Here is a 19,142-nt window from a genome sequence, read left to right as displayed (position 1 = left end):
CATGGACAGTTCCTCCAAATTAGGGACAGTTAGGATCTACGCCTTGGAAGAAGGATGAGACCTTTGATCTTCGGCTAGCCACTTTAGTTGGTGCACTTAAATTCCAGCTTAGCAAAGTGTATCAGTGTATCTGTGGCATACTGACAGTATCCGGATAACAAGGTTGGACTTGATGGACTTGTGTCATTTTTCAATCTCATCTACTATGTAACTATGTAAGGTGGACACTGCGACTACTTAACAGGCCATTAAAAAGACCCACGTTTTGGTAAGTGTAGGTAAAAGTGAGGCTAATCTGTCTGTGTGCAGTATCCTTGTTTCCTGCAGATGGGCAAGTGCCCTCTCACCAATCCTGCAGTCAGGCCCAACGATTGTCCTGGAACAGGCAGGCTCTTCTGGTGACCTGTCTGGTCACCTCACACTGGAACCCTTCACACTGTCGGTGTAGGTGCGCCTAGGTATGCACCTGAGAACACCCTCTCTCAGGCTGGATGTCCCAACCTGCTGAGGATGGCTGAAATGACGTGGTGGACTGACTTGGGAGGCAGCACCTCTACCCTGCGTCAAATCTTTTCTCTTGCCTCGTGGTATCTGAATTCCCTCAGATAAGCAAGAAAAAGTACTGTTTTCCTCTACCCACAGAGCATGCTGGTTCTTGTAGTTCCTGGCCCCATACAAGGCTATGGGGGTGTTTGGTATGGAGACTACATATCCCAGGATCTCTTGCAGCTGCTGCTTCTGCTAAAGTCCTTTTGATTGGCTCTGGTAATTGGCTCTCCTGCCAAATGGGACACAGGGGAGGGATCAGAACAGGCAAATGCCTGTGCAAGTCAGTGAAGAAAAAAAGGGAGGGGGGAATCCCCGCAGACACTGAAGTCTCTCTCTCTCTTCCTCAGGAGAGCCTATGCACTCGTGGCAGCCAGCTTGACAGGGCCACGGGAAAAGCGGGGCACCCGCTACAACTGCAAAACAGTATAGTGAATTGACAGTTTCAGGATCGCATGCGATATTTAGGAAAAGTGTGTCTAGACACCTAAATGCCACATGCGAGCTGCTTTTGTGAATAGAGCCTATTGTCAGTGAACCGTGATTGACCTAATCTTTTACTTACTCATTTATGTGAATAATGCCATTTACTGCAACCCATGACAATATATTGTGTTCATTTATCACTAACCAGTGTAATATTTGCTTTTTGATACAGAACCTTTGTTGTGTGCAGAGTATCTATATTTGTGCTCCCAGCCGCAGTGCAGTATCCATTTGCTTAACCTGGTGGGTCAGTGGGGCTAAGGTTATCCTTAGAGTCACAAAAGAACAGCGAATCAATCTACCAAGCTGCATGGACAGTGCTAAATCACGATTATATATATAGACATTATTGTAAAGTGCAATCAATAAATATAGTCCATGATGTAAATTGTGATTATTCCACAGAAAATATATGTATAGGGGTCATCCATATTTACACATGTAATGAAATGAGGATCACTGGGTGTTTCACTATAATAATTTGGCTTACATAAGTCTCTCCCATACAGGGGACATGGTACTGTATATTAACATGGTTTCATTGAAGGTCCGCTATTTTACCAAAAGTATTGGGACACTGGACTTTACATGGCCTTTAATGGCATCCCAGTCTTAGCCCACGTACACACGGTCGGAGATTTTGCCAACCAAATCCGTCGGATTTTGCCCGTCGGATTTAGTCCGACGGATTGTGTCCGAAACTGTTGTATACACACGGTCGGGCCAAGTTGCCGAAAAATCCGATCTTTCAGAACGTGATGATGTAATTTCGTTACGATGGGACTACATTCAGGCTAGTAGCCAATAGCTTTGATGTAGGAATTTGATCTGAGCATGCGTGGCACTTGGTCCGATGAAAATGCTCTACACATGATCGGATTAGGTCCGTCCGGCCCAGTTGGTCGGGAAATATTTCCAACATGTTGGAAAATTGGGTCGGACGGAGATTCGGACGGAATCAGTCCGATGTATACCACACACAGTCGGATTATCTGACGACACGGTCCGATAGGACACATTCCGACAGATTCTCCGACCGTGTGTACAAGGGCTTAGTCCATAGGGTTCAATATTTAGTTTCCCCACCCTTTGCAGCTATAACAGCTTCAACTCTTCTGGGAAGGCTGTCCACAAGGTTTAGGAGGGTGTCTATAGGAATGTTTGACCATTCTTCCAGAACTGCATTTGTGAGGTCAGGTACTGATGTTGGATGAGAAGGCCTGGCTCACAGTGTCCACTCTAACTCATCCCAAAGGTGTTCTATTGGGTTGAGGTCAGGACTCTGCGCAGGCCAGTCAAGTTCCTCCACCCCAAACTCGCTCATCCATGTCTTTATGGACCTTGCTTTGTGCACTGGTGTGCAGTCATGTTGGAACAGGAAGGGGTCATCCCCAAACTGTTCCCACAAAGTTGGGAGCATGAAATTGTCCAAAATGTCTTGGTATGTTGAAGTTCATGTGCATGTAAAGGCAGGTGTCCCAATACTTTTGGCAATATAGCGTATATGGTATTTACTCAGGATTACATTGATCCAGTGGCCCTATTCTGTGACAAATTGGGACTCATTATATGTGCAGCTGTTTTTTAAAACGGATTCACATGAGTTTCTCTGATATCACTTTGTCATAGCATTACAGTATTCAACCTAATCATTTAGGATTACAGGAATCCAAATTCAGTGAACCGTACAGCCAGGTGTTCAGATTTTCGAAATACAGTCTGTAAAAATGTATGGCTAAATCCATCTTTAAAACCATGTTGCACCCATAATTAGGGGCAGAAGTGTAACCTGATGCAAAAGTTCACTTGGGCCACACCACCACCACCCGCTGCTTTCACTGCACACTTGCCCCATCACTCTGTGTAGGTGAAACTGGAAACTCAGTTTACTGAATTACCTCCGTAAGGTGATGCAGCAAGCACATGTCCCCAGTATAAAACAGAGATAGGCAATCTTTAAGAGTTGGAGATCTACCTGAACAACAGGAACAGGATCGAAGATCTTTCTAAGGTAAACTGGATTCCACAATCTCTCCGCCCAAAGTGACTACTGTCACAGACGGTATCAATAGAGAAGTTAGCTTTTCAGTAGAGCAGAGAATGGGGTCAGTAGGGCAATGAACTTTGTCAGTAAAGCAGAAGTTGATGTCAGTAGGGCATTGGATGGTGTCAGTAGGTTTTTATTTATATTATTTATCTATTTTTTAAAAATGTAATTTGTTTGTATGTTTTACAATTTTTTTAGGAGCCATATTGGGGGGCTTTGGTGACATATCAGGGGTCTAGACAGACCTCTAAGGTTTTACATTTGAGATAAAGAAAGGGCCCAAGGACAGAAGTTCCCCAGTCCCTTTCTCTGCAGCCTCAGCTGCACTGGACAGTGAATGAATAGGATGTGCTCTGTGGTGAGTGGCTTCTTGTTCATTCACAAACTGAAGCATAGCAAACACAGTTTACTATGCTAGAATGAATGAACACAGTGAGTGATCGGTTCACTATGTTTATTCAAAAAAGGAAGGGGCCGGTAAATTATAAAATTAACGGAGCCTCCCACCACTCTTCATCCTGAATCAGCCAGGGCTTCACTAAATTTAGTTAATTTATTTCTTTAGAAGATGGTGTTGTGGAATCACGTCACATTGTTATAGCTAGCAACACATTTATATTCCCTATTGATGTTTGTATGGTATATAGGAGATAGTGTAGGCTGCGCTGATTGTAAGATAGTAATTACAGATTGATCCACGTGAATGGAGGAATCTGTTCTTTTTTTCATTCCGCCCACGAACTTAACAAAAGAACATTACTTATTTGCCCAACATTAGGAGTGTGGCAGAAACGCCTAATGCTGGCCATTCATGTAATGATTTTGAAGGCCCTAAAAAGCCAAGACAGTTCAAACACCATCTAAATGACCCCTTTTTGGAAAGTAGACACCCCAAGGTATTTGCTGAGAAGCATGCTAAGATCTTCTTGTTTGCCACAAGTTTTTGGAAAATGAAAACAAATGTTTTTTTTTGTTTTGTTTTTTTACACAGTTTTCCAAATTTGTTACAAATAAATATGTGAAAAGTATGGGGTGCATTTGTATTAAGCCTCCCTAAGTCAATACTTTGTAGAACCCCTTTCTTTCTAGAGAGTGACTTTTTTGCCCATTCTTCTTTGCAAAACAGTTCAAGCTCTGTCAGATTGGATGGAGAGCGTCTGTGAACAGAAATTTTCAAGTCTTGCCACAGATTCTCAATTGGATTTAGGTCTGGACTTTGACTGGACCATTCTATCACATGAATATGCTTTGATCAAAACCATTCCATTGTAGATCTGGTTGTTTGTTTAGAGTCGTTGTCCTGCTGGAAGGTGAAGAACCGCCCCAGTCTCAAGTCTTTTGCAGACTTTAACAGATTTTCTTCTAAGATTGCCCTGTATTTGGCTCCATCCATCTTCCCATCAACTCTGACCAGCTTCCCTGTGCTTGCTGAAGAAAAACAACCCCACAACATGATGCTTCCACCACCATTGTTTGTTCAGGGTGATGTGCAGTGTTAGTTTTACGCCATACATAGTGTTTTGCTTTTAGCCCAAAAAGTTCACAATTGGTCACATCTGAGTAGAGCACCTTCTTCCACATGTTTGCTGTGTCCTCCATATGGCTTTTTGCAAACTGCAAATTGGACTTCTTATGGATTTCTTCCACAATGGCTTTCTTTTTGACACTCTACCATAAAGGCCGGATTTGTGGAGTACACGACTAATAGTTGTCCTGTGGACAGATTCTCCCACCTGAGCTGTGGATCTCTGCAGCTCCTCTAGAGTAACCAGGGGCCCTTTGGCTGTTTCTCTGATTAATGCTCTCCTTTAGGGATGAGCTTCGAGTTCGAGTCGAACTCATGTTCTACTCGAACATTGCCTGTTCGCCTGTTCAGCGAACAGTGAACAATTTGGGCTGTTCGCAGCAAATTCGAAAAGCCGGAACACCCTATACAAGTCTATGGGAGAAATCTAAAGTGCTCATTTTAAAGGGTAATATGCAGGTTACTGTCCTAAAAAGTGTTTGGGGACCCGGGTCCTGCCCCAGGGGACATGGATCAATGCAAAAAAAAGTTTTAAAAACGGCCGTTTTTTCAGGAGCAGTGATTTTAATAATGATTAAAGTGAAACAATAAAAGTGTAATATTCCTTTAAATTTCGTAGCTGGGGGGTATCTATAGTATGCCTGTGAAGGGGCGCATGTTTCTGGTGCTTAGAACTGTCGCTGCACAAAGTGTCATTTGTGCAGGAAAAAAAGTCTTTTAAAATCACTTGCGGCTAAATTGTCGGGTCTCCGTAATACAGAGAACACTCAATGAGTGTTCTCTGTATTAGCCGACAATTCATTCATTCATTGATTAAAAAAAAAAAAAAAAAAAAAAAAAAAGCGTGGGGGTTCCCCTAAATTCAATCAAAAGGCCCTTCAGGTCTGACATGGATATTAAGGGGAACCCCGTGTCAAATTTAAAAAAAAAATTGACGTGGGGGTCCCCCCAAATATCCATACCAGACCCTTCAGGTCTGATATGGATATTAAGGGGAACCCCGCATCAAATTAAAAAAAAAAATTGACGTGGGGGTCCCCCTAAATATCCATACCAGACCCTTTATCCGAGCACGCAACCTGGCAGGCCGCAGGAAAAGAGGGGGGGACGAGAGAGCGCCCCCCCCTCCCTCCTGAACCGTACCAGGCCACATACCCTCAACATTGGGAGGATGCTTTGGGGGTCTGTGACCCCTCAAAGCACCTTGTCCCCATGTTGATAAGGACAAGGGCCTCATCCTCACAACCCTGGCCGTTGGTTGTGAGGGTCTGCGGGCGGGGGGCTTATCAGAATCTGGAAGCCCCCTTTAACAAGGGGACCCCCAGATCCCGGCCCCCCCCTGTTTGAAATGGTAAGGGGGTACAAAAGTACCCCTACCATTTCACAAAGAAAGTGTCAAAATGGTTAAATAAGACAAACACACTTTTGAAAAATTCCTTTATTAAAAATAAAAAAAATAAAAAAAATATTCCAGCGGTGCTAATCCACTCTTGCTATCCAGCGACGGGTCTCCGGGGTCCAGCGATGGATGATCATATCCAGCGACGGGGGATCTCTCAGTCCAGCGCTGTCCATACCTCCTTCTTCTGTCTCCACTGCGGAGACACTGCAGAGAGCCGAGCGCTGACATTTCTTATATTGGGAGGGCGGGGCCACCCGTCACCTGACCCCGCCCCTCTGACGCAGGAGAGGGAAGCCAGGGGTTCCCCAGTGACGTGTGGGTGACCCCGCCCCCTCTGATGTAACGGAAACCTGCGTTACAGGTTTCTTCTGTCTCCACTGCGGAGACACTGCAGAGAGCCGAGCGCTGACATTTCTTATATTGGGAGGGCGGGGCCACCCGTCACCTGACCCCGCCCCTCTGACGCAGGAGAGGGAAGCCAGGGGTTCCCCAGTGACGTGTGGGTGACCCCGCCCCCTCTGATGTAACGGAAACCTGCGTTACATCAGAGGGGGCGGGGTCACCCACACGTCACTGGGGAACCCCTGGCTTCCCTCTCCTGCGTCAGAGGGGCGGGGTCAGGTGACGGGTGGCCCCGCCCTCCCAATATAAGAAATGTCAGCGCTCGGCTCTCTGCAGTGTCTCCGCAGTGGAGACAGAAGAAGGAGGTATGGACAGCGCTGGACTGAGAGATCCCCCGTCGCTGGATATGATCATCCATCGCTGGACCCCGGAGACCCGTCGCTGGATAGCAAGAGTGGATTAGCACCGCTGGAATATTTTTTTTATTTTTTTTATTTTTAATAAAGGAATTTTTCAAAAGTGTGTTTGTCTTATTTAACCATTTTGACACTTTCTTTGTGAAATGGTAGGGGTACTTTTGTACCCCCTTACCATTTCAAACAGGGGGGGGGCCGGGATCTGGGGGTCCCCTTGTTAAAGGGGGCTTCCAGATTCTGATAAGCCCCCCGCCCGCAGACCCTCACAACCAACGGCCAGGGTTGTGAGGATGAGGCCCTTGTCCTTATCAACATGGGGACAAGGTGCTTTGAGGGGTCACAGACCCCCAAAGCATCCTCCCAATGTTGAGGGTATGTGGCCTGGTATGGTTCAGGAGGGAGGGGGGGCCGCTCTCTCGTCCCCCCCTCTTTTCCTGCGGCCTGCCAGGTTGCGTGCTCGGATAAAGGGTCTGGTATGGATATTTAGGGGGACCCCCACGTCAATTTTTTTTTTAATTTGATGCGGGGTTCCCCTTAATATCCATATCAGACCTGAAGGGTCTGGTATGGATATTTGGGGGGACCACCACGTCATTTTTTTTTTTTAATTTGACACGGGGTTCCCCTTAATATCCATGTCACACCTGAAGGGCCTTTTGATTGAATTTAGGGGAACCCCCACGCTTTTTTTTTTTTTTTTAATCAATGAATGAATGAATTGTCGGCTAATACAGAGAACACTCATTGAGTGTTCTCTGTATTACGGAGACCCGACAATTTAGCCGCAAGTGATTTTAAAAGACTTTTTTTCCTGCACAAATGACACTTTGTGCAGCGACAGTTCTAAGCACCAGAAACATGCGCCCCTTCACAGGCAGACTATAGATACCCCCCAGCTACGAAATTTAAAGGAATATTACACTTTTATTGTTTCACTTTAATCATTATTAAAATCACTGCTCCTGAAAAAACGGCCGTTTTTAAAACTTTTTTTTGCATTGATCCATGTCTCCTGGGGCAGGACCCAGGTCCCCAAACACTTTTTAGGACAGTAACTTTCATATTACCCTTTAAAATGAGCACTTTAGATTGTGAACGTTCGAGTCCCATAGACTTTAATAGGGTTCTAAAGTTCACACGAAGTTTAGGTCTGTTCGCAGGTTCTGGTGCGAACCGAACAGGGGGGTGTTCGGCTCATCCCTACTCTCCTTGCCCAGCCTGTCAGTTTAGGAGGACAGCCATGTCTTGGTAGATTTTCAGTTGTGCCATACTCTTTCCATTTTCAGAGGAAGGATTGAACAGTGCTCCATGAGCTGTTCTAAGCTTGGGATATTTTTATAGCATAAACCTGCTTTAAACTTCTCCACAACTTTATCCCTGATATGTCTGGTGTGTTCCTTGTCCTTCATGATGCTGTTTGTTCACTGAGGTTTTCTAACAAACCTCTGAGGGCTTCACAGAACAGCTGTATTTATACTAAGGTTAAATTACACACAGATGGACTCTACTGATTAGATGACTTCTGAAGGCAGGTGGTTCCACTCCATTTTAGTTAGGGGTATCAGAGTAAAGGGGGCTGAATACAAATGCGCACCACACTTTTCAAATATTTATTTGTAAAAAATGTTGAAAACCATTTTTCATTTTCCTTCCTCTTCACAATTATGTGCCACTTTGTATTGGTCTATTACATAAAATCCCAATAAAATGCATTTAAGTTTTTAGGTGTAACATGACAAAATGTGTAAAATGTTAAGGGGTATGAATACTTTTTCTAGGCACTGTATATGGAATTACACCCCAAACACATTCTGCTACTTCTCCCAAATATAGGGATACCACATGTGTGGAACTTTTTGGGAACCTAGCCCTGTATGGGAGCCCAAAATCCAATCATCACCTTCAGACTTTCAAAAGGGAGTAACTTGCACATTTTATTTCCTGACTACCTATCACAGTTTTGGAGGCTAAAATGCCAGGATAGTACAAACAGCCCCCAAATTACCCCTTTTTTGGAAAAGAGACACACCAAGGTATTTATTAATGCATGGCAAGTACTTTGCAGATTGCATTTGTTGCCACAAGTTTTTGGATGTATTTCTTATTTTATTTTTCAAAACCTTGTGGCAAAATACTCACCATACTCACCTCTTATCAAATACCTTTCCAAAAGGGGGGGGGGGGGTCTTAACTGTCCTGTACAGTATTAGCACTGATCACTGTATTTGTGTCACTAATAATGTCAGTGTCAGTTAGCGTACCTCCCAGCCAGCGTCAGCTAGTGCCAGTACAGTGTATACCATAATTTGTAGACAATAAATACTTTTGCACAGACCAACTCATAAAACACTTATTGGGATTTTTTTTTTTTTTACCAAAGAGAGGTAGCATAATATATTTTGGCCTAAATATATAAAGAAATTCAATTTTTTTTTTATTGGATATTTTGTTTTATAACAAAAGTGGAAAAATATAATTTTTTCAAAAATGTTGGTCTTTTTTTTCATTTATATAATAAAAAAACCCAGTGGTGATCAAATACCACCAAAACAAAACTCTTTTTATGTGGAAAAAATCATAAAAATGTAATTTGCGTACAGTATGACTGCACAATTGCCAGTTAAAATAGCGCAGTGCTGAATAGCACAAAACACACTGGTCATGAAGGGGGTCAAATCGTCCTGAGGTCAAGTGGTTAATGATTATCTTCTCCTGTACTTGTGAATCTTTCATAATAAATAAAAAAATGTTAAAAAAAAACCCTGACAGAGATTCTAACGCTTCCATATTTTATCCAAAATTGAGAAATATGATTGCTTTGGATGCAAATTTGCTTTAGAATAAGCAAATTAATTTAATGAACATGGATAAAATGGTGTTAGCAACTCAAAATGTTCATAATTCTATGAATTACACCTCTGGATACAAGATATAACTTTAACAGCAATTTGCAAATGTTGACTAGTAATTAGTCAAGTAATTAACTGACCTCTCATCCATATTGGACCAGCCTGGCAATCCTTATACAGCACTGCACTTTTGTTCCTCCAGGTGAAGAACATTTGGAAAAGCATCCACGAAATACAGATGACCATCATGAAAGTGAGGAATATAAGAAAGTCTCTCTCAAAGATAGGGGTGTCCTCAGTGAACACACAGGTTAACAAAGCACAGCTGAAGAGAAGGACATTGCATCCCACTAATGTAGAGTGTAGCCTACTTCCTTTTTTCCAGTCCCTCTTCTCTTCTTCCTCCTGTATTACCGGTGTTGTGTTCTGTGTTGGATCATCGGTGGTGTCCAACTCTAGATTATGCTTCATTATAGCTTCAAAACTCTTCTCTTCCTCCTGTATTACCGGTGTTGTGTTCTGTGGTGGATCATCGGTGGTGTTCAACTCTAGATTATGCTTCATTATAGCTTCAAAACTCTTCTCTTCTTCCTCCTGTATTACCAGTGTTGTGTTCTGTGGTGGATCATTGGTGGTGTTCAACTCTAGATTATGCTTCATTATAGCTTCAAAAGAAGTCAATCTTCATGTGTGAGCACAACCAACCACTGTGCATCTTCTACAACATTCAAGGTATAGACTAAACACATTCAGTTCCTACAGCTATGTCAAATCCTTTCCTTGGGCTGCTGTTTAGTTAGCGGATAAAGGCCCCGTTCCTCTGTCCCAGCTCGCTCTGTTGTATGTTTTTTTTTTTAATCACAGTATCTTTTCAATGGCACGAGGCAGTGGGACAGGAATTCCCACAAAGAAAGGAGGAGGCAAAATGTTTCAAAGCGTTTGTGCTACCAGGTGACAGGGCATGAGGCATAGGTGTGGTGCATTCATGTTACACCATCCACTTGACGTATATGTGCTTTTTTTAACCACTGGATTCCCAGGGTCTTTTACTCCCGTAATCCAGTTAAGTCCCAGAGGATTTTTTGCAATTTCGAGATATCTTGGTTCCTCACCATTTACCATTTGGAATTTATAATCCATAGTAATCTATTTATATTTATAGGGTACATATACAACTTTAATTTGGTTGAGAAGTTGTATGCATATATTTTTTACTATTTTTTGGAAATATGTTAGGAAATGTATTTTGTTTTCAAATTTTTCAATTTCAGATATTTAGCATATATACTGCATATAAATGTATACATACATTATATTACCAAAAGTATTGGGACGTCTGCCTTTACATGCACATGAACACTAATGGCATCCCAGTCTTAGTCCATAGGGTTCAATATTGAGTTGGCCTACCCTTTGCAGCCATAACAGCTTCAAGTCTTCTAGGAAGACTGTTCATAAGGTTTAAAAGTGTGACTATGGGAATGTTTGACCATTCTTCCAGAATCATATTTGTGAGGTCAGGCACTGATGTGGACAAGAAGGCCTGGCTCACCCCAAAGGTGTTCTATCGGGTTGCAGGGCAGGCCAGTCAAGTTCCTCCACCCCAAACTAGCTCATCCATGTCTTTATGGACCTTGCTTTGTGCACTGGTACAAGTCATTTGGTGGAGGGGGAATTATGGTGTGGGGTTGTTTTTCAGGGGTTGAGAATAACCCTTTAGTTCCAGTGAAAAAAAGGAAAGGGTTTTAGGGACTTTAAATGAGGCACATGGCACAATAGGCTCAGTCTCTCCATCCCTAATTGGTTAAGAAGGAGAGAGGAGGTTGGGACTTTAAATGAGGTGCGTGAAAAGCAGTAGGTAAATAGAAAGTGTAAGGGCACATAGATAAATCATAAGTATAAAAGATAGAGTCATACAGCAGTACATATACAAAGTAATAACGTTAAGAGTTTTTATTAAACAACCTCATCAATAAAATTTAAAAAATCCATATTTACGGAGTCCATACATGTAATAAAACCCTAGTAAAGGATTCACTGGAATCATGAACAACATTATTACTTTCAATTCAAGAATAATCACTGGACTAACATTAATAAAGCAGCTGGCATAAATTGTATCAATAAAAAACATAAAGGATGAATGTATGCAGCGCTAAAAACATAAAATTATAAAGTAAGAGTCCATGGTGTTAAGAGTCCTTGTTCAGGGAAACAGCTGGAATCACCCACGGTGTAGACAGAGACACAATAAGGTGAGCATGAAATTATCCTCCACCGAACATCAACACACCGGGCCTCTGACCAAAGAAAATGAAACACTGAGTTACAGGTGGTCAAACAAGCATGATATATCCACAGTGCCACAGAACCACTTCAATTGGATCATAGATGGCTGGATCTTGTAGTCTCATCAAATGGAAATTCATAGGTACATGTATGAAATACAAAAAGGCAGCTCCTCATGGTGTAGTATTTAAAACCAGGGTGAATTTATTTCATAAAAAAACAACCAGGGTACTCACATTTCATTAGATAAAAGCAGGCATGCCAGAAGCTACCATCTGTCATGGATATCAATCGTTAGAGCGTCATGACGTCAGAGCTACACCGTGGAGCTCTGACGTCACGTGAAGTCCCTACAGACACATATACATACACACATACATGTAGCACCTTGTTAGGCTGCTAGGTCTTTGATTAGGCAAATTTAGTTTTGCTCTTCTGTGACTAGCAGATTGCTTGTGTGATTGCTTTAGGCTCCTCTGGGCTCTGCAGGCTGCAAGTCTGGCTGCTTCCTCCTGATTACTAGAGCTTTCCAGAACATAGTGGGTGGGAGAAGGCAGATGAGCAGCCTGAATATTTATGAAACCCCAGAAAATCCCTGGGGAGGTTTTTCCCAGATGGTGGTTGGGGAGTGCATAAATAGTAATAACAATAATAGAGCCTCTGAGAGCAGCGGTCTTGTTCAGAAGGAGACGTTCCTGCCTGCCTCCCTGGCTGTCCTGCTGAAGGTCCATCCTCCTCTTTAGGATCCAAGCCATGCTGAGAGGGCCTGCTCAGCCACAAATCATTTTCAGGGACTAAAGAAGGGTGCCACTGAAGACCTTCCTTAGGGGTTCACAGGCAAGCCTGTCGGCTGGTATCAAAGAGTAACATTCCAAGCTAGAAGGACACTGTTAGTACTGACCAAAAAAGGGGAGGATCTTCAGTGACTGTTGTGTTTTATCACCCCTGCTGCACCAAGTACAAGGCTTGCCTGGCCTGGATTATTGGTATCGGTGCTCCAGTGCTGTCTAGTTATTGTTCCACTGCTTAAGGCATTCTTAACAGAATTACTACAAGAGTGTTCTCATTGATCCTGTTAGTAATGTGGAGTATACCACAGCTCTCTGAACTCTATCCAAGTTATTACTGCAATAAACTTTAAAAAGGCAACCCTTATGGACTGTGGTTTCTGGAATCAATATGTGAAGTTTCTGGTTGCCTGGCTGATGAACTAGCACAAATAGAACCTGTGGCTTTAAATCGGTGGCCCCAGTAAAGGTTAGCACTACATATATCATGCCTCCCAACTTTGAGATGGGAACAAGGGACATCTATTAGCAAAAGTATGTAGGCACTTAGGCCACCTTAAAATTGGATTGTGTCAGTCAGTAGAGCAGTGGACGGTGTGTGGACAATGTTAGCAAGGCAGTGGATTTTGTCAGTAGGGCAGTGGATGGTGCCAATAGCAGTGTTGCCAACCGCCTGTTAATTTACGAGTAGTCCATACATTTCAGCCCATTTTTGGGCTGCCCATAAATGCTTGTTATGGGCACCCGTAAAAAATATGGCTGGGGGTCACTATAACCTTTGTCTTTTATATTCCGTTTTACCCGTTTCCCCCTTGCCTAGCAACTCATCACCTCAGCATATCTCCTCATCTTCTTAAACGTCTTCCACTCTTTCCATTTATTTGCCAACCCCTCAGTTTCTTCCTCCCCACAATATCTCAGGTATTCCATGTTATATGTCTTTTCTACTCTACTAATCCAGTCCTTTATTTGAGAGCTTTCTGTTGCTTGCCACCTTTTTGGTATGAAGCTTTTAGTAGCATTCATCATATGAGGTATCACTGATTCTCTATATTGCTTTGTTGAACTTTCCACCCCATGAAACAAACACGTCCACGGTTCTTCCGGTATTACTCTGTTGGTAATCTCTTTTATAAGAGGGCAGTCCCACCAAATGTGGGCCAAAGTTCCTACTTCCTTTCAACCTCACCAACACTCCAGGGATTTCCCTGATTGTTATTTGCTTGCTTTATCTGGTGCTATACAGTATACCACCTTGTCAGAGATTTGTAATTCATTTTGGCTGCGTTTGTATCTACTGCAGAATTATGTACCAGTCTCAATATACCTCCCACAGCTTCTAATACCATCTCTATGCCAGTGACAACCAAATCTATCTCTCTACACCATACCTCACTCCACAGTCTCCTCTCGCATTAATAACTGACATATCAGCAATAATGTTGCACCACTTCCTTAAAGGAGAAGAATAGCCAAAACTTGTTTGGATGTACTTCTCCTATGGATCACATGAGTGCAGTTAGTTTTGCACTCCTGTTACCCATTTTCAGCAGAAAGCGAACTGAAGTTCGCTCTCCTTTGACGTCACCAATGTCAGTCCAGGCACCTTGTTACCCCAAACACGGTGTCTGGATCCGCCAGGTGCCTGGACTGACACCCATCTCAGTCTCTCAGCGAGCCACTGAGAGCCTGAGAAGGCCGCTCTGCCCCCTCCACAGCCCAGTGCTCCAATGAGTGAGGAGGGAGAAGAGCAGAGAGCTGTGACTGACAGCATCCAGTTCTCTGCTCATGGAGCTCTAAAAACTGAGTGATCGGCAGTGTTCGATTGGTCGGTTCTCAGTGCAGAGGCGCCGGGGGACAGATGCATCATCAGACCTATGCTGCATCCATCTAGGCAAGTATGAATGTGCAAAAGAAATTCCTTTACTTCTCTTTTAAACTAAACTCCTATTACTAATTTGCAGATCCTTTCCAAGTCATTAAGGTTTTGAGGCTGACGTTTGGTATCTGTAACCTTCAGCTCCCTCCACATATTTTCTATGGGATTAAGATCTGGAGACTGGCTAGGCCACTCCAGGACCTTAATGTGCTTCTGTTTTGAGCCACTCCTTTGTTGCCTTGGCTGTGTGTTTTGGGTCATTGTCATGCTGAAACACCCATCCACCACCCATTTTCAATGGACTGGCTGAGGGAAGGAGGTTCTCATCCAAGATTTGACGGTACTTGGGCCCGTCCATCGTCCCTTTGATGCAGTGAAGTTGTCCTTTCCCCTTAGCAGAAAAACATCCCCAAAGCATAATGTGTCCATCTCCATGTTTGACGGTGGGGATGGTGTTCTTGGGGTCATAAGCAGCAATCCTCCTCCTCCAAACACGGCAAGTTGAGCTTGATTTTGGTCTCATCTGACCAGAACACTTTCACCCAGTTCTCCTCTGAATCATTTAGATGTTCATTAGAAAACTTCAGACGGGCCTGTACATGTGCTTTCTTGCACAGAGGGACCTTGCGGGCGCTGCAGGATTTTGGTCCTTCACAGTATAGTAGACATGTGCGATTAGTTTCGTACGAATCGCAAATTCGTACGTTCGGGGGGATCCGAAATACGAATTGCCATGCGTCTGAATTTTGTACGCAATAAGAACTTTTGTTTACGAATTTTGGATCAGTTGTCGTCGCATTGACGACTCAGTCATTTTGCTTATTATAAGGGGCTCCCATCATCCTTGTGCTATGCTGACTTCCTCCTGGGGCTGTACCTCTGCTGTGCTCATTATGAGGGGTTTCCACCATTCCTGTGCTGACATAATGAGCATAGCAGGGGTACAGCCCCAGGAGGAAGTCAGCACAGCACAGGGATGGTGGGAGCCCCTCATAATGAGCACATGGCTGCCATGCACAGCTGCTTTTGTTTTTATACCCCGCACTGTACGGGGTCAGCGGGGATATGCGGGGTCACTGAAAATTGTTTGGTGTTACCAAGCATGTGCTCTCCGCACATCCCCGGTGACCCCAAACAGTGTGGGGTGATCAGGCGAAAACTGGACCAGCGATGCATGGCACACAATCCGCTTCTCTCTTGTATTTTCAAAGCTTAACGAAACAAACTGAAGAGAAGCTGATTGGTTGCCATGGGCAACTGCTCCAGATTCTGTTCGCTTCAAGCTTGATCAATTTCCCTAAATGTCTTTTTATCTGTTCTAGCAGTCATATGTGTAAATGAGAAGAATGGTGGGGGCACATCAGGGCCCATTGGAGCACATCAGGGCACATTGGAGCACATCAGGGCACATTGGGGCACATCAGGGCATATTGGAGCACATTGGGGCACATCAGGGCACAACGAGGCACATCAGGGCATATTGGAGCACATTGGGGCACATCAGGGCACATTGTAGCACATCAGGGTATATTGGAGCACATTGGGGCACATCAGGGCATATTGGAGCACATTGGGACACATTGGGGAACATCAGGGCACTATGGGGCACATCAGGGCACATTGGGGCACATCAGGGCACATTGGAGCACATCAGGGCACATTGGAGCACATCAGGGCATATTAGAGCACATTGGGGCACATCAGGGCACATCAGGGCACATTGGAGCACATTGGGGCACATCAGGGCATATTGGAGCACATTGGGGCACATCAGGGCATATTGGAGCACATTGGGGAACATCAGGGCACATTGGGGCACATCAGGGCACTCTCTTCTCGTCCATCCCAGATGATGTCACAAGCAAATAGGGGTAGATGAGAAGCGAGGGGAGGGATTGTGTGGAGGAGGGACAGGGACCAACTATTAAGACCAAATGGCCATCTCTGCTGCAGACAGTCAGTTCAAGGAATGTTCAGAGTGAGGGAGGGGTACCCCAGCTTTGGCAAATTGATTTTCAAAAATGCTAACTGCTCCATTAGCTGGGGGGACAACTGGGATCTTTGGGGTGACAGGATGTTTCCCGTCACAGAAAACACCCGCTAACTCTGGACACTTGTCGGAGGGCAGGACAGTAGCTCCTTGGCAATATCTGCGAGGGCAGGCCACTCCTCGCTCTTCCCCTGCCAAAAAAACATTGGATCTGTGGTGGGGTGCACTGCTGGGGCTGACAAATAGGACATGACAACCTCCTTTGCTGATATGGGTTTCTTGGGGTGCACTATGTTGGAGGTTCCCATTAGGGTGTCAAGTGCCTCAGCCAAGACAGAAGATGCTCTGCTGGCAGGAGCTCTGCTCACTTCACTAGATGTAGATGATGCATGGGAGAGGGGGTCTTCAATATCTTCTTCCTCCTCTTCCTCTTCTCCCAGACTTACCATCTGCCTTTCCCTCTGACGCACCCTGTCGATTAGTCTGTCCCGCCATTTTGTCAGAGCACTACACTGCACAGCCATTTTGCCCTTGATGTGAGGGTCACACATGGCAGCCAGCATCAGTTCTGGGCAAGAGGCGGTCAACTCCTGCGTGCGCCTGCCCAACTCCATCAGAAATGTGTTTAGCAGAGCCAACACATCAGGTTGAGGGCCACCACCAGGCAAAGGTTCCTCAGCCGACTTGAACTGCTCCAATTTGCTCTGAAAGTGGTTGAAGAGTGGGAGCACATGACCAATGCTGGCATCCTCGTGGCTTAGGTGTTCTGTGACAGAGAGGAAAGGCTTGAGGACTGCCACAATCTGCCCGATTATGGCCCAGTCCTCCCTGCCTAAAGGTCTCTCTATGCCAATGTTATGATCACAGGCCATGGCATGGAGAGCCTTCTGCTGCTCAAGGATGCGTTCCAGCATTGCTAGGGTTGAATTCCACCTAGTCCCCACATCCTGTTTTAGACAGTGTTCTGGAAAGCCTGCCTTCCTCTGTTCCCCCCTGAGGAGGTGGCTGTCCCTCACACTCCGATGGAAGTGGCCAGCCATCTTCCGACAAGAGTCAACCACTTTGGACAGCCTTCCATCGCCACCAGAAATGGTCTCCACCAACCGAAAACTGTCAGTTACCACCTGGTGGAGAAGGTGGGCTGAGCAGCGCACACCCACAAAGCTGCCATCCCTTACAGCCTTGACCATGTTGCTGCCTCCATCAGTGATAACATAGCCAATCCTGTAGTTGCTGTCTGCCTGTCCAAAACACTGCAACAACATTTTCTGCAGGGTTTGCAGGATGTTTCGCGCTATGTGCTTTTCATCAAGCACCTCAGCGTACAGGAGGAAGGAACGGTACCCATGTTTGTCAACTACTGACGAGGATCCAGATGTTTGAACTACATCATGGGACACCTTGGCCTGCCACCAATGTGCCGTCAGGGACAGGAAGGCATGCTGGGCACTACACGCACTCCACAGGTCAGTGGTCATGTGCACTGCCTGTCCACCTGCCCTTCCAATCTCCTCCTTGAGCACCCCGACACATGACCTGTATAAGGCTGGCACCACAGTTTGGCTGAAGGTCTTACGTGATGGCACATGGTACTATGGTGCAACAGCTTGCATCAATTGCTTGAAGGGCTCACCTTCCACCATGTTGAAAGGTGCTCCTCCAACTGCAATGAGCTGGCCAATCAGGCGTGTTATTTTATGCACCTGCGCCCGAGACATACCCTTACTCTGAAAGCCACCAAAATCTTCCAGGGTGGCCTGGCTGGTATGGATTGGATGCGGGATGGTGGCTGTGGCGGTGCCACTATTGGCTCCCCTTTTGGTGTTTGGAGGAGTGGCCATGATACTTTTCTCCCCTAACAGCACTGCATGATGGTGCACACGCATGTGCTGGTTCATGCCACTGTTACTGAGATGCCCTATATCTCGGCCCCGGCTGACCTCCCTGCCACAGTGATTGCATTTGGCCTTCTGACCGACACCAAATCCTTGAAAATGCTGCCAAATGCTGGAACGGCAGCCATCACCTCGGACACTGCCTGATGGAATACCTTCCACTGCAGTGGTCACACTCTCTTTCTGAGGTTTGGCAGGAGCGGGAGGAAGAGACCTGAACATCCCAGGTATATTGGGTGCTGTGATGGATTGAGGTCTAATGGTTGCATTGGCCCATTCTGATGCTGGAGGCTTAGAAAGCACTTGGGCAGGGGTCTTTTCAGGAGAAAAAAGTAGTGGGGACTGAGGGGAGATACTTTCTGGGCTGTCGGTGGTGCCAACATGGGTAGAGGGCTGGAAATTACATTTGTCTACAACAATGTCAGGAAAGCCTGCTTCCACCTCTTTCACATTGCCAAGGGAACAGTGATCATTAGAAGCAGTAAACTCTGTCTCCTTGCTGACCACTGCCAAGCTCCCTGTAGTGCTGATGGTGATGGCACTGGCAGCAATGGTGGTGGTGACATCATCATGAGCCTCGGCCTCCTGACATGTTTCCTGCTGCATGGCCTGGATCTCCAGCTTTGGCTGCACAAATGTATGTGCACTGGGAACCCCTTTGGCCTGCCCTCTTCCATAAAAGGTACCA

At 45.1% G+C, this 19,142-nt stretch overlaps 1 protein-coding gene across 2 annotated transcripts in view; it reads right to left on the bottom strand.

Annotated features, from left to right (window-relative positions):
• LOC143935662 (proton channel OTOP2-like) overlaps positions 1 to 19,142 on the bottom strand; it is a 127,872-nt gene that overhangs the window by 77,934 nt on the left and 30,796 nt on the right. Inside the window, exon 1 of one of the 2 annotated variants that reach the window (XM_077459692.1) lies at positions 9,754 to 10,496. The exons of the other annotated variant lie outside the window; for it this stretch is intronic. Within the exon in view, the coding sequence (XP_077315818.1) occupies positions 9,754 to 10,273 (520 nt within the window). The 5' untranslated portion in view covers positions 10,274 to 10,496. Of the gene's footprint in view, positions 1 to 9,753; positions 10,497 to 19,142 lie in introns of those variants that run through there. 2 annotated transcript variants of the gene reach the window in all.

This window comes from Lithobates pipiens, unplaced genomic scaffold (genome assembly GCF_037356315.1).
Source record: "Lithobates pipiens isolate NorthernLeopardFrog02 unplaced genomic scaffold, aLitPip1_a1.2 Scaffold_28, whole genome shotgun sequence".
NCBI lineage: Eukaryota > Metazoa > Chordata > Amphibia > Anura > Ranidae > Lithobates > Lithobates pipiens.
This window is presented reverse-complemented; position numbering and strand designations above follow the sequence as displayed.